The sequence below is a fragment of the Trypanosoma grayi genome (assembly GCF_000691245.1).
Source record: "Trypanosoma grayi strain ANR4 Tgr_91_V1, whole genome shotgun sequence".
Taxonomy (NCBI): domain Eukaryota; phylum Euglenozoa; class Kinetoplastea; order Trypanosomatida; family Trypanosomatidae; genus Trypanosoma; species Trypanosoma grayi.
The window spans coordinates 21,452-33,181 of record NW_008825710.1 but is presented as its reverse complement, the minus strand read 5'-3'; the positions used below and the strand labels follow the sequence as shown (position 1 = coordinate 33,181).

General features: G+C 53.6%; 3 protein-coding genes across 3 annotated transcripts; all 3 read left to right on the top strand.

The window, feature by feature from the left end:
• Nucleotides 1–117: 117 nt before the first annotated feature.
• DQ04_00911090 (glutaredoxin) lies at nt 118–408 on the top strand (the record flags this gene model as incomplete). The annotated part of the gene is made up of 1 exon (XM_009309906.1): nt 118–408. One exon carries the CDS (start codon nt 118–120, stop codon nt 406–408), a length of 291 nt encoding a protein of 96 aa, XP_009308181.1.
• Nucleotides 409–843: 435 nt separating this feature from the next.
• Nucleotides 844–9,897, top strand: DQ04_00911080 (hypothetical protein; the record flags this gene model as incomplete). Its single annotated transcript, XM_009309905.1, has 1 exon — nt 844–9,897. One exon carries the CDS (start codon nt 844–846, stop codon nt 9,895–9,897), a length of 9,054 nt encoding a protein of 3,017 aa, XP_009308180.1.
• A 430-nt stretch (nt 9,898–10,327) lies between these two features.
• DQ04_00911070 (hypothetical protein) lies at nt 10,328–11,638 on the top strand (the record flags this gene model as incomplete). The annotated part of the gene is made up of 1 exon (XM_009309904.1): nt 10,328–11,638. The coding sequence occupies one exon, from the start codon at nt 10,328–10,330 to the stop codon at nt 11,636–11,638; it is 1,311 nt and encodes a 436-aa protein (XP_009308179.1).
• Nucleotides 11,639–11,730: the final 92 nt, after the last annotated feature.

The following is an 11,730-nucleotide window of genomic DNA, read 5'->3' as shown; positions in this document are numbered from 1 at the left end:
TTTTTTTTTTTTTTCGTTTCTGCACTGCCCCTTACTCGTATTCATACTTTGTGTGCTGCTGTTCTCTTTCGGGGGTTCGACCTCAGTTCTGTGTTTTACCGGCAAGACTAAAGTATCATGGTCTCCCTAGCCACACTGAGGGGCGCCAACAAGGTCGTCATGTTCTCCTGGGTCACATGCCCCTACTGCAACCGCGCAGAGAAGCTGCTGCAGCCCATGACGACGGATCTGAAGATCCACTACGTGGACAAGATGGGTGAGGGCGAGGCGCTGCGAGAGGAGATCCGCAAGTTGTACCAGCACGAGACTGTCCCCGCCATCTTCATCAATGGGGAATTTGTTGGCGGCTGCAGCGACGTGGAGGCACTTGACCGTGAGGGCAAACTCAGCGCAATGCTTGGGAAATGAGTGCTTGCACTCGACAAGGAAAGAAACGGCCTCGAAATTCACTTTGGCCAAAGAGCCGCATCATTGGAAGGAGAGGATAAAAACTACTTATTTTATTTCTTCATGTCACAAACTACTTTCGAACTGGGATAATCAAAAAGACAAAAAGGTGGCGGAATAGGAAAGGCAAGGTGGGGGTTGTGTTTTGCCAGCAGCGTCCCGTGGGTGCGTGCGAACCGGTTTAGCATACGTGTTATTTTTGTTTGTTTGATGGATGATATGGCATTCCAGTTGTGTACGTGTGCGCCTCACTGTCACTGTCGGCAGTGACGTCTGTGTCACCGCGCCTCGTACTCTCTCTCTCTCTCTCTCTCTTAGCAACAGCAGCAGCAATTCTCTCTCTTCCTCCATCCGCCAGCACTACCCTTTGCGCTTCATAAGGTATAGACGGAAGAGATGCTGGTCGACGGCCACATGGTGGAGGAGCGCCTTAGCGCCTGGCAGAAGAAGAAGGTGCGTACTATTGTTGTCAATAGCCGCTCAAAGGTAGCATCTCGGCGTTCCATTGCAGGTGCCATCTCTATTGCGAAGCCGTACGACAGGATTGAGCTGGTGGGTGGGGAATACTTCGAAACGCTCTCCATCACCTTCCCACTGGAGATCGTCGCGGCAGAGGGCGAGGACCCCAGCATCGTGTCACGCGGCACGTGTGTGACCATCACGCAGGATGTGGAGGCCTACTTTGAGCATGTTGAATTCATTTCCAAGGGAAAGGGCAGAACGGAGGCGGCTGTGGCCTTGATGCACGGTAGGGCCGTGTTCTTTCGGTGCAAGCTGAGCTCTGTTATTGTGGGGGGCTTCGCCAGACCACACATGGAGCACTGCACCATTGCTGAGAGTTACAATGGCTACGGGGTTCAGATCAGCGACAACAGCAACGTGGATATACAGCACTGCACTGTCCATACACACCATATCGCCTGCGTAGACATTGACACCAAGGGCGTGGTGATGTTGCAGGAAAGCACCCTACGTCAGCCTGCAAATGGGGGAAACGTCGTTTCAGTGCGGGCCTCGCAGAGCTTCATGGATGAGACCACTCCCGTAGAAAACCTTGCATGTCGAAAAGTAACCGTCACAAAGTGTCATATTTACGTCACGTCCGAATACTACAAGCCGAAGGATCGCGAATGGATTGGTGACACGGCCACAGGATCACCAAGTTGTGTCCTGATATCACGTGGTGCGTGCCCTGTGTTCACTTTTAATGAGCTTCTCGAGGGATTCATAGGTTTTACGTTTGAGTTTGCCGGGTCCGCAGTTTTGGAGGGAAATGTCATATGCAATCAGAAGCAATGTGGCATCCTTGCCATTGTGGATGAGAAGAGCTACTCCGCCGACACCAAGGAGCAAAATCTCCGCATCACTGGGGGCAACCTCATTGATCGGTGTCATATCGGTATTGATGTGCATTGTGCAGGCAAGCCCGTTCTACCAATTGGGAGTGAGCAGGGAAGCATTCTCTCTCAGAACCTTCCCTCATGCGGTAATGCGTTTAGCTGGCTCGAGAGGCTACGCAGGACATGTGATAAGCGCTCCATATCCGTACGCGACCATGAGGGCAACATCCCTGTTCGCGTGAATAGCCATACCATGGCGCTCGAGCGACTCAAAGAGGAACTGCGGTTACTGGCGCGGTTGGTGTGCGCTGGTCACCCTTCCCACTTCAGCGGTAGCGACTCCCAGCAGGGACGTCACGGCGGCAGTGGGGTAAATTTCTTGGGGGAGACGCTGCGGGAGACACTCAACATATCGGTGCCATCACCGAACACCGCGGAGGCGGCGGCTCAGATGCTGAAACTCCGCGGTAACAGAGGCATTGACATTCTAGACACACGCTTCTCCAGCTGTGGGTTGTGCGCGGTTCGTTTCGAAAACGATGGTTATGGGCTTGTAGAGGACTGCGACTTTGTGAACTGTGGTGCGACTGCCATCGTGGTGGGCAGTGGCGCACACCCTTTGATTGTGGGGTGTAAGTTTGACCAGTCGAAGGGAGCAGGCATTTTTGTTGACAACTTCGCTAATCCTCTTATTATGGGAAACGAGATCTCAAACAACGCAGAGCACGGCATTGAGTTTCGTAACTTGTCATGCGGTATTGTGATGGGGAATCTAATTATAGGGAATACCCTGAGTGGAGTGTATGTATCAAGTGGAAGCACCACCATAGTGGCAGGCAACTGCATCCAGCAGTGTCATTCCACCGGAGTGACGGTCTCATCTGGAAGCAGACCTGTGCTTGTCATGAACAAATTTGTATCTAACCTTGCTACACAAGTGCTGGTGTCTGAGTATTGCACTCCAGTTATTGCTTGCAACAATTTTCTTGCCAGTACGGGTGCGGGTCTCCGCTTCGAGTCATGCAGTGGGGGAACAGTGATTGACAATACCATCGCAAGCAACGAGCGGGGAATTGTGGTGGAACTGGATGCCGATCCTTACGTCGTCTCAAACAAGATCACCAACTGTTCACGTCATGGTGTAGTGGTGGGAAATAATGGTCTTGGCACCTTTGTGTCCAATGAGATTACGCAAAGTGGTAGCTGCAACTTTGTCGTGCAGGAGGGAGGCTCCCCGGTTGTGCGAAACAATATTATAAAACAGGGCCACTCCGGTGGTGTGGCAGTTCTCGCAGAGGGATTCGGAACAATAGAACACAACCTCATCACGGAAAATGCTGTGGGGAATGTCATTGTGTTAGACCGCTTCACTGAACCTGTATTCGTAAGCAACACCATCTCATCTTCATTTAGCGGGGCTGGCGTTATATGTGGTCGGGAAGCATGCGGGAACTTCATGCGTAACTCTATATACCAGAACAAGCAGTGTGGGGTGTATGTCATTGGAAAGGCAAACCCAACGATGGTGAATAACACCATAACCTCTGAAACAATTGGTATCATTGTGTCTAGTCACGGTCGCGGCATCTTCAAGGAAAACAACATACATACCTGCCACAGTTCTGGTATCATTATTCAGTTGAACGGCGAACCCGTCATACAGGGCAACACGATATCCAAGTGCTTTCTCAGCGGCCTCTTAGTAGCACCCGAAAGCAGTGGGAGCGTCATTGGCAACACGTTTCATGAGAATGACGTGGGGGTGCAGCTCGGTTCCACTCTGGGCACCACGGAGCTCGATTTAGAGATCAATCTCGTCAGCGGCACCCCCTCCCCAATCTCTGCAAGCGAAAAGATCGGTCCGTTGAAGCCACGCCGCTCACTCGCCGCCAAGAAAGGAGTAGAGTTCCAAACAGGGAGTAAGTCAAACCCGACAGAAGTGCGTCAGAATAAGATTTGTGCGAATGCTACGTGTGGTGTGTTATTGGAAAGCGGGGCCTGTGGGGTATTAGAGGATAATGACATTGAGTCCAACGAGATGTACGGTGTCATGGCGGATGTGGGGTATAGCGCGAAACGAGCCCAAGAAAAGCTTGGGAAGAAGCTTGGGCAAGGCGGCTGGAAGTTGCCGCAGGTAACAGCCGGCGGTGGTAGTGCTATTATTCGCAGCAACCGCATTTTTCACCACAAACACTCAAATATTGCGATTCTTGACCATGCATTTAATGGCATTACTATCGCTTCCAACGATGTGTATGAGTCCCCGTCAGGGGTTTATGTGAGAAACAACGCCACGATTCACTCTATTTTTGGTAATACGATTCGTGACTGCTTTGACGGTGTTTACGCTGAGAGCGGTGGTCGTGGGTGTTTTGAGAACAACAAGATCCAGGATTGCAGCGGTGTTGGGGTTTACGTCTTTGATCGTGCTGACCCGCTGTTCAAGAGTGGCAACGTGATAGAAAGGTGCCAAGCAGGAGGTGTTTTCGTCGACGTGGGTGGCAGAGGCGTGTTTTCTCAGACGACTGTGACTAACTGTGTGGTGGGTGTCGTGGTGTATACGTGCCAGCCCATTTCTTCCGTCGTCCAAGAGGAAGATTATGTGAAAAGTGGGTTTCTGACGTCAGCGCCAACGTTTGAGCAATGTGTCATTGAGAAGAACTCACTACATGGTGTGCTCGTGCTTACTGTCCCAAGTGGCTGCCCGCTGCGGCGCCATACGAACGATGCGCTGAAGCACTACCAAAAAGTTGAAGGGCTTGTAAACGCCCCTGGTGTGGCCATGTTCCCGCAGTTCCGGCAGAATACGATCCGCAACAATCGTCATATTGGTGTATGTCATGAGACATACTATGCCGGTGAGTTCGCGGAGGGGCAGGACGGCGCAACACCGTGCACCAGTCCGTCGAAGTCGAAGCGTGCAACGCACTCTCACATGCACCCACACCGCCGCACAAGTGGGGTGCACCTCTCCCGCTCGACACACCGATACTCCCTGCAAGAGGCGCTTGGAACCTCCACCATGTTCAATGCTGATGATCACCACCAAGAGCGCATGCGACGGCAAGTGAGTTTTGTGGATAATATCATCACTAATTGCTCCATTGGTGTTGTGGTTGGTGGTGGCTGTCACCCTTTTCTCCTTCGGAATCGTATCCACAGCAATGCCTTCTTTGGGATGCTTCTGCGGTTGAATGCAAAAGCCATGTGTTGTGGCTGCGAGCTTACGGATAATGGCATTGCCGGGCTGTATGCCGCGCAGGGGGCCATTGGTGTCTTTGCCTACGGTGTTATTCGCCGTAACAACAGTTTTTGCCGTCCCAATGGAAGTCCGAATGACCCGCGCTCGTTTCACACGCTTCCATTTGTGCAGCCGGTGGCGCAGGTCGAGAGCTCTTCATTTGTGTTTGACGACTTCTTACACACCGCCTACGTGGATGTGATGAACCTGCACGAATGTTACGCCAATATTGTAGCAGACGGGTTATGCTTGCTCTGTGAGGTTGTCGCCGCCTCTTCTAATGGCCTGTCCCTCGCGGCCGCCACGTTTCCTGGCGTTCAATACGATGCAGTCAGGGCGTCCTCCAACGGACTTCTGTTGGAAGACTACGACCGGGGGTGGGCCGCGGATGGTGGCATTGGTGCATGGATGGTGCAGGGCAGTATGACGGAAGTCACTGGCAACCTGGTTGAGGGCAATCGAAACATTGGCGTCTTCTACTCACGTGGTATAGAGCACCACCACCAAAACGTGACACACTTCCCTGTGTACCCCGCTGGTGGGTTCCCGACCATCCCGGGCGGCGAAGTCATCTCTGGTCGTGAGCGCAGCACGCAGGATCAGTCGGGGCGGTGTCTGTTGTTCTCTTCCAACGCCGTGAACCCGCGCTGCGGCGACACGGAGCGTCTTTCGCCCTCGTCGCTGCCCTCAGGCCGCGGCCACAACGGCAGCCACGACCCACACACACCTCCTGGCACGCCGCGGGACGGGGAGGCCTATTCGGCGCTCGCAGACGCACCGTTGCTCCTCCGACGCCCGGGAGCCGTCCGCGGAAATCGGATCACGAAGAACGGTTACGGTCTTGTCATGCACTTGCACCACGTCACGAAGGCGCATGCCTTTAACGATGGGAACGCGTCTGACAGCACGTCAGCGCGCGCGCAAGAGCTGGGCACAGGCGGCTCAAAGGGCAACGCGGGGCGGAAGCCAGCAGCGCGCCGGAAAGGGTCAAAGGTCCTGGTCACTTCCCTCAGAGAAGGCAAGCTGCGCAGGGGGTCCTCTGCTGCCAAGACAAGGAAGGAAAACGAGAGGGCAGGTGACAGCTCGCACAATTCGGCGGCTCCTGCTGCCGTCACTAGTGTCACTGCTACTTCTACAGCCACCATCGCCCCCACCACCAAAGTTGCCGGCGCCGCCTCTTTGATGTTGTCGAACACTGATCTAGGGGAGCCTGAATTCGCAGTGACTGTTGAGGAAAATCATGTCTTCGAGAACTGCAAAATGGGTGTTCTTTGCCAGCACGTCGTTGAGGCCATGTGCGGCCGCTTGTTGACCTCCCGGCTTGCGTTTGAAGATGTAGCCAAGGAGTACGACGACGTTTGCGTCCAAATCACCTTGAAGGGAGAGTTGAAACAGCCCAAACCGCGCTTCGAACTTGTACCCTTCGGACAAATGACGCGTCATGCCAGACTCTCGGGGAATGAAATCTACAACAATGCCTCCACACAGATGGAAGTGACATCCCGGTACGTCGCCATTGCACTCGATAAGACGCGCACGTTGCTTCAGCTCGATACGCTGCGCCATCCTAATGCCTCCATGTGTTCCTCTCAAGCACTTATTCGAATTCCTTTGTTTGCTTCACTGATAATGACTACGCCACCTGGTATGTTTCTAATAGAAAGCAATCGTTTCCGCGATGGTGCTAGGGGTATTCATCTAGTGGGTCTTCTTGGGAGTAATTCCTGTTGCCTGCGTCATAATGCCTTTGTTAGTATTGCTGGCACGGCTGTTCATCTTGAGGGGCATCTTGCCTCCGCAAGTATCGGGAATGGAAACGTCTTTGAAATGAACGATGTTGCTGTTCGAATTGTGTTGCCGGATGGCAACATATCGGAAGAGGATCGTAAGCAACAGGAGGCAATGGGTGTGGTGACACGTATTTATGGAAACCTCTTCTCTGCACCCAGGTCCATATCTGTGACTGTGGAAGGAGGAGGTGCGTTACCACCGGTTATCTCTGGGAATAATTTCTCCAATCATATGTGCGGCTCTGTGGCGTTCTTCATCGACGGAAGTACTGTCAGTGCGAGGCTGACTAAAAACGTTTTCACTGAAAACTACATCCCAGTCATTATATCCAACCGAGCTGGTACGGGAGAAGGTGCAGGCGGCGCCGTCGTTGCTGAAGAGAACCGCTTTTCTAGAAACTACATTGGGCTGTTGGTGTGCGGCGGTGCTGCGCCGAGGCTTCTGCGCAATGTGTTTGAGCAGAATTACCGGGCAGGATTAGAGATTGTAGGGGACGAGACAAAGCCACTGGTGCGGCACTGTGTGTTTGCAATGCACAAGCAGTGGGAGCAGGAGGCGTCTACAAAGGTGGTTTTCGCGTACCCGAAGGACGGCCAGCTGTGTCTGCAAGGCGTACCGAAGTTTGAGGCCACGCTCGTACCAGACAATAGCGCGTCACCCAATGGAAAAGGTCATCTTCCCGCCGGTGTGCTCCTCAGTGCGGACGGCAATGGTCTCGTGGATCAGTGTCTTTTTAAGGAAAATGCCATTGGTTTGGATGTCGTGCGCAGCGCCGCACCCATCACTGTACAGCCGTGTTCCTCCTGCTTCCGCCTCACGTCGTGCTTCTTCACGGAAAATGTGGTGTCGGGTGTATGGGTGCGCGGCGGTGTGGTGTCAAACAGTAAGGTGGCTGCACGCGCAGTGCTGAGCGACACTTTGGCAGATGTTGGGAGCCCGGCCATCGAGGGCTGTTTCTTCGCGCACAATGTGAATGACACAGAGAACCTTGGCGATGTCGTTGCCTTGGATGGGGGATTTGCTGCCTTTCGCGGGAATATGTTCACAGGATGCGTTCATGGCAAGAAGGACGGCATGGCACTCTTTGAAAACAACACACTTCTCTTTTCTGGGGCTATTGATGTTGCTGTGCGCATGCACAAGGCGACACGCATACGGCTGGTGGGAAATACGATTCGCGGCTACAAGACTGGCGTCGTCACAGAACCCGGTGCGTGGGGTCAACTAGAAAAGAACTGGATTCTGAACTCAACCCGCTCTGTCATTGCAGCTCCGTTCTGTCACACACTCTTCACGGGCAATCGCATTATGAAGGCGAAGGACTGTGGTGTGGTAACTTATGGTGGTGTTTTCACTGACAACGAGATATGCTCCTGTCCAACAGGTGTAGTGGTTCAGAATCCAATAGAGTACAAAAATTACGACCTAATACCTGCCATTGAGAGGACGGCGTTTGATGCGTTGTTGTCAGAGAACCGAGTGCATTCATGCGAGGTTGATGGTATCTTAGTTGCAGGTGGAGCTCGTATTGAGGGCAATATTGTTTTTAATTGCAAAAACAACATGAATGTGATTTGCCCTCAGAGAGTGGGAAATGTGACATCTATTGCCACCATCTCCAGGAATGTACTGTACGATGGTGATGTTGGAATTTTAGTGGCCAAAGGGTCTGATTCGGTTATTCGCGACAATGACATCTTCGATAATGCCTTTGTGGGGGTTTGGGTTCGGGCTGGAGCCTCAGGCGCCTTGCAAGGCAATGCCATCTCGAGCTCCCTGAGGGATGGCGCACTAGAACTGGAACAAGGGTGTGAGATGAAGGTCATGCAGAACACTGTGCGCAACCAATTCTCTCCGTCCTACCACAGGACGCTGCCAATGCACCGCGAGAAGGAGCGGCAGCGAGCAGCTGAGGCGTTAGTGCTTGAGCTGCAGGAGCTGGACACTGCGGTTGCCGAACTTGGAGGGCGTTGCAACCAGGTGGAGATGACCCTGCGTGCCATACTGGAATCGCTGAAGCAGGAGGGCGGTGCAGGGGATGGTCTCAGCTCGCTGGGCGGTACGGTAATGGTTGGCGCGGCCTCCAAAGCGCTTCGGGCCTCCGCACTTGCGGTCAATACTGCAGATAGCCTCACGGTACCAGGTGGTAAAGGCTTGCGTCGCGGTTCTGTCGACAAGAGTGTCTCGATATCGGCCGTACGGGCTTCCAGGTCTGTGGATCGCCGCATGAGTCAGTCAACGATTCCCACCACACACGACAAGTACCAGCACGTCCTTATTCATGTCTTCAGCGCCGGCAAGGCAACGCTGGAGGGTACGCAGCTTGGCAAAAAGGTGGAGGCCGCCTTTGCGTCTTCGCCGGTGGCGTCGCGCGTAAAGTTCCACACAACTCTCACGACAAACTCCAGCAGCCTCGCTGCCTCGCTCACCGCACAGAGGCCGGATGTTGTGGTTATTGTAGTTGGCGCTGGAAAGTCCGAGTTCGACGCGGAAGAAACGATTGCACTGTCTAGCCTTGACCGCCTGCGACGCGGGTCGGTAGGCGGCGAGAGACGACGCTCGAGCGAGAGTGGAGTGATGTGCGCCTTCACACTCCTGCCTCCGGGATGGAAGGCGAAGGTGGAGCGACGCTCGTCCTCAAAGAAGGAAGGAGCAGCAAGAATAAGCATGGAGCAATATGCGGCAGCACACAATCCCATATATTACCATGATAATGTTTCAGATGCCATCTTGGAGATGGAGCGGCGGCTCGAGTCGCAGTTCCCCGCTTCGCCCCTCGGTTTCCAAAGCGCAAGAGACGGCGAAGAGGAGATTGGCAGGGCAACTACCGCCCCGCCGAATAAAGTGCAGGTGCTTCAACAATCCTTGGGTCAGAAGAATTCATTGTCCTTGCACATATCGGCTGCGATCTCGCTGCCATCTTCGCCGAGTGAAGCTTTTAAAATGTCAAAGTGGAAGTCGCCCGAAGAGCGGCAGTCTGGGCCTGGGCCCCTCTTGGTGTCCCCAAACACAAACACTAAGGTTCTCTCAGTTGACTTACCCAAGGTGAAAACAGCACAAGACCCCATTACGCGCTAAGTGGGGCACTCTATTTGACAACTCTACGGCGTGGAGTTCGTCTTTCCTTTTGTGTGTACCATTGTTTGGTTTTTAGATGCTTGGCGCTGTCAATCATTTTGCGGTTTCCACGTGACTTTTTTTCTTGTCCTAATCCTACTTGGATTTTTGCTTGACGGTCTCAAAATGTAAACCATGGAATGGCGCAACAATGTGTGCCAGAGCTCTTGAAAGGATGTCTCCAACCCTCTATCACTGTCACAAGACGTTTGATCGTTTTCCCTCTCTCTCTCTCTTTTCCTACTGTTCGTCTCCTGGCGTACGCATCTTTCATCCTTCTTGATGACGCTCAAGCCCCTATTTACCTTGCTGTATATTCTCTTTTTTATCGTTAAAGGTGAAGGGAATAGAGGGGTTTTCTGTATCCTGTGGTGTGGCGCAAAAAGGCTTGATGGTAGCCATTCCAAAAGAAGAGAATAGTGTTGGGGTCGGCGGCGGTAGCAGCAGGGGCAGCAACAACAACAACGGTGGGGGACCTCTCCACCGATTCTTCTTCATAAACAACATCCTCTGCTGCTCGGAGTCTGCGGACGGCTCTTTTCGGCCGTCGGATGTGTTTGTTGGGCTTGACCCGCCTCCGACAACAACCCTTTTGCTCGGCAACGCATCCTCACCCAGCAGCGACACCACAACGGAGGTTGGTGTTGAGGCTGTGGAAAGGGATTGTCTTCTCTTCAACACCTTTGGCGTTTTATCAGGGGGTGTTCTTGTTGATCCATGCACGCTGCGCTTCGTAGACTTTACCGATGACATGATCATCACACCGACTGTTTGCCAAGAGCGCAGCGGGAATGATGCGCATTACGAATCGCTGGCGCATGACAAGATTCGGGCAGAGGGTGTTCTGTGTCTGTGCTCGTCGATTGAGCCATTTAACGCCTCAGGGACACGGCACACGCCGCTTTCATGGCCGCGGTCGCTCCTTCCCATGAATCCGACAGGTGTGCGCAACTTGGCTCGGCGCACCCTCCGCGGCGTCCTGCGCCGCCTCCATCCGAGCGCCCCACTGGACTACGGAAAGTTGTCCGTCTTGGAGCACCTCCGGTGCCAGATCAAGTGCACGCGTCCACAGACGACGTTCCTCACGGAAAATATTCCATTCCGGTTTCAACTCGGTGGGAAGCGGTATCGGCTCGAAGAAGAGGGTAATGCGAGCAGCGGCGACAGCAGCAGTGGTGGTATTGCCGCCACGGTGGGATCGCCGTACTCCACGTTTCACGCCTTCACAGGTCTTCCAAAAATGATTAAAGCGAAGGTTGATTATGCGGCCCCCTTCTGTCCTGAATTTGGCGTGGCGCGCCGTCTGGAGCTGCATGTGCGGCGGTTGGTGCGGCCTACGCGCGGGGAACTCTATATCGGGGAAGGCCCACGACGTCCATCGCATACGTTAGGGCTTCGTAGGTTATGGTGGACGTTTTTCCGATACTTTGAGATTCTCCGCGTGCGCCCCTCCTCTCCCTCATCATCAGCGGAACGCACGGTATGGCGGCTGGAGGATGACGCGGATGTGAAGTACACCACTGCACTGCAGGAATTTGATGCTGCGCGCATTGAGGGGAGAGCTCCGCGGGGAAATAAGCGTGTTGCTTCTGATGCGTGGGACTGGCTCCTCCGCCACGACCGTGAACGTCTGCTGCGGCGCCTTCAGCGGGTTCAGCGCTGCTTGAACAAAATTGACTCGGCACGAGATTCCAGTCTCTAGTCGTCTGTTGTTGTTGTTGCTGTTTGTGTGTGTGTTGAGCCTCTGAATGGGGACAGCAAGGCCCTGGCATGTGTCGCCAGCTTTTTTTTTTT